Raw genomic sequence first — 3,295 nt, 5'->3', positions numbered from 1 at the left:
CACAAACTATAAGATTTTTTTTTTAATTTTTTACAAAAATAAATATATTAGAACATTTTTATTTTAATATATATAATAAAGTCACGTGAGTGAATAGTAGGTAACATCCTTTAACATGTGCGAGGCACATGGCCTCTTTCGTTAACTTAAGACAAAAAAGACGTATTTTTATGTTTTATAGTACCAAAAGCAACATGCGCCATATTGATGATACTAAAAATGAAAATGACCTTTTTTAACCGGATCAAGAAAGAATTTTGCCCTATACAAAAAATGATTTTGCCCTATACTACATATAAATATATATATATATATATATATGGATGGGCTTAATTGTACTTTTAGTTTCTCTAATTATAAGCATTTTAGTACTATAACTTGTTAATTACAGTTGTAACCTATCCTTCACCTTTTCAAATTTCACAATTTCAAGACAAATTTCATGTGAATTTTTTAAGTTGGTTGAAAAGTGGTATAATGTGACAATAAAAAATTGGAAAGAACATATTTTATTAGCTGAATAAATTATGATAAATGTGGGGGGAAAAAAAACAAAAACCCACATAGCATAAATTGCCACATTAGCAAAAATCAACCAATAAAATACGTTGTACAATTTTTTAACTGACACATACCACTTCTCAACCAATTTTCTTGTGATATTAATGTACATATATATATGAAGAATCATTTAGCAACCCTAAAAAAGTATGCGAATAAAATATCAAAACAATGGTATTAATTACAAGACTAAAAATACAACACATCCCATATAGACGTACACACATAAATTACTAAGTTGGCTTGATTTAAATGTTGCCTGCCATATATGCGTGTGTGAGCAGAAAATGCAGCTGGCTTTTGTAGGTGTCCACATGTACTTCCATCACACCCTAGAATAAATAAAAATGATAATTAAGATAAAGATTTATATATGTGGGAAGCATTTATCTCTTCACCAACTGTAACATTAAATTTCTACCATTAAATGCCACTTTTCCCAGTTGGGATTTCTGTGACATAGAAACTATTATAACCTGCTGCAAAATTTAAATAAATAAAAAAATTTTATATATTCTAAAATTATTGTACAAGCACTGTAATTACCCCTATGATCAGTGCATGCATGCCATAGCCAAAGGGCATGCATGTAAATTCAGTCTGGATCTTCTATTATAAATTGATGGATACTGTGTTGGACGGCACAGGTTGTGCGTGAAAGCCGTTTTCTTCTGCATGTTTGAAGAAAATGTTTTCCATACGTGATGTGTATATTTAGGTGGAGTAAATAAAAAGATAGAAAATTCAGTTATCATCCTTTTGGGAAATATATATATAATATGGTTTTTACAAACATGCACAGAGAACAAGGCACCAACCAGCGGAAGCCACATAAAGATCAGAGAGATCCCTCCAGAGGGAGGGAATTGAACTAGTTAGTGTGTGTTTTTCTTGAGGTTTTTGTGCGTGTGGCCAACAAATGGCTTTGGTTTTTAGTGGTGACTCTGCGGCTCTCTACTTGTATGTAGTTGTGTGGATCACCACTGTGCTCTCCTTCTGTCAAGGTTCTTTCTCTCTCTCTCTTCTTTCTCACTCCTCTTTTTCATATATATATATATATATATGTGTGTGTGTGTGTGTTTTTCTTTTATTCTTTCTTTTCATATAGATAAACACACACAAGTCCTATGTTTCTCAAATCAAGACTGCTTTTTCAGTAGTGTAACAGCACTATTTTTGTCTCATAATTAGTCCATATACACGCACAAACTCGTGTGTGTGTGTATACATATTCATATATTTCTCAAATCAAGAATGAATTGTTTGTACTGCATGTTTTTCCTCCGAACATTCCGACTGTATATAAAATTGATCTTGGAGTACTGGACTGTGCAGGCATGCAGGATGAACATCCGGCGGGATATTATCGCTACCCCTTCATCAGACCCGCCAGTTCATTCTCGCCCCCCCCGTCCTCCGCCGCGTGGCACGCCCAGCCCGGCGGAGAACGGGAATACGACTACATAGTAGTCGGCGGGGGCACCGCGGGGTGCCCCCTCGCCGCCACCCTCTCCCAGAACTACAGCGTTTTGCTGCTGGAGAGAGGGGGCACGCCGTTTGCGAACGCGAACGTTTCATTCATGCAGAACTTCCACATCTCGCTGGCGGACGTCTCGGAGACGTCGGCGTCGCAGATGTTCGTCTCCACCGACGGTGTGTTTAATTCCCGGGCTAGGGTGTTGGGCGGAGGAACTGCCATCAATGCTGGTTTCTACACCCGGGCAAGCACAAGGTACAACTCCCATCAGTCGCTTGTCTTTTAATTATTATTTATATTTATTAAAATCAACTTTTAAAGTTGTACCTTAGCTCCTCCTAAACCCTGCACCGATGTGACTTGTGAATTGTAACACTTGAATTGTGCTCAATTGAATGAATCCGTGGACCTGCAGTTACATCAAGAGCGTTGGTTGGGATGCTAAACTGGTGAACGAATCATATCCGTGGATCGAGAAGCAGATCGTGCACCAGCCACGGCTCATGCCGTGGCAGAAAGCAGTAAGAGACGGGCTGCTAGAAGTTGGGATTTCTCCGTTCAACGGATTCACATATGATCACAAATTCGGAACAAAAGTTGGCGGAACGATCTTCGACAAGTTTGGACGTCGCCACACGGCTGCTGAGCTTTTGGCCTCTGCCAATCCCGATAACCTTCGTGTTTTAGTACACGCCACAGTTCAGAAAATCGAGTTTGACAAGTCAGGTAGGTCGGAAGAGTTACAGGAAGTTACACAAATTTTGGCTTGTATGAGAATTATTTGCAATGCTATATGTGACTGTTTTTATCCTTGACAGGGAAAAGGCCTAAGGTAATTGGAGTTGTGATCAAGGACGAAAACGGGATGACGCACAGAGCAGTTCTATCGAAGAGGGCAGGGAGTGAAGTCATCGTGTCGTTGGGAGCAATTGGGAGTCCTCATCTGCTGCTGCTGAGTGGAATTGGACCCAAGGCAGAGCTCGAGAAGTTCAACATTCCTTTGGTGCTTGAGAATGAGTTTGTGGGGAGAGACATGGCCGATAACCCACTCAACACGATTTTCGTGCCTACTAATGGACCGATTGAGCAGTCGTTGATACAGACCGTCGGGATTACCGAGTTGGGAGTGTATATTGAGGCCAGCAGTGGTTTCGGACAATCGTCCGATAGCATTCGTAGGGATCATGGAATTGCTTCAGCTGAGGTGAGTTAAAAGGGCTAAAAACTGAAAATTTGGGTAGTGGAACTTGTTATATT

The 3,295-nt window shown here is 39.5% G+C and overlaps 1 protein-coding gene across 1 annotated transcript in view; it reads left to right on the top strand.

The window, feature by feature from the left end:
- The window catches only part of LOC105163474 (protein HOTHEAD), a 3,093-nt gene continuing 1,017 nt past the window's right edge, over positions 1,220 to 3,295 (top strand). Inside the window, exons 1-4 of the mRNA XM_011081829.2 lie at positions 1,220 to 1,565; positions 1,897 to 2,293; positions 2,454 to 2,764; positions 2,857 to 3,242. Of these exons, the coding sequence (XP_011080131.1) occupies positions 1,481 to 1,565; positions 1,897 to 2,293; positions 2,454 to 2,764; positions 2,857 to 3,242 (1,179 nt within the window). The 5' untranslated portion in view covers positions 1,220 to 1,480. The remainder of the gene's footprint in view (positions 1,566 to 1,896; positions 2,294 to 2,453; positions 2,765 to 2,856; positions 3,243 to 3,295) is intronic.

The sequence above is a fragment of the Sesamum indicum genome, linkage group LG1 (genome assembly GCF_000512975.1).
Source record: "Sesamum indicum cultivar Zhongzhi No. 13 linkage group LG1, S_indicum_v1.0, whole genome shotgun sequence".
Classification (NCBI taxonomy): Eukaryota; Viridiplantae; Streptophyta; class Magnoliopsida; order Lamiales; family Pedaliaceae; genus Sesamum; species Sesamum indicum.
This window is presented reverse-complemented; position numbering and strand designations above follow the sequence as displayed.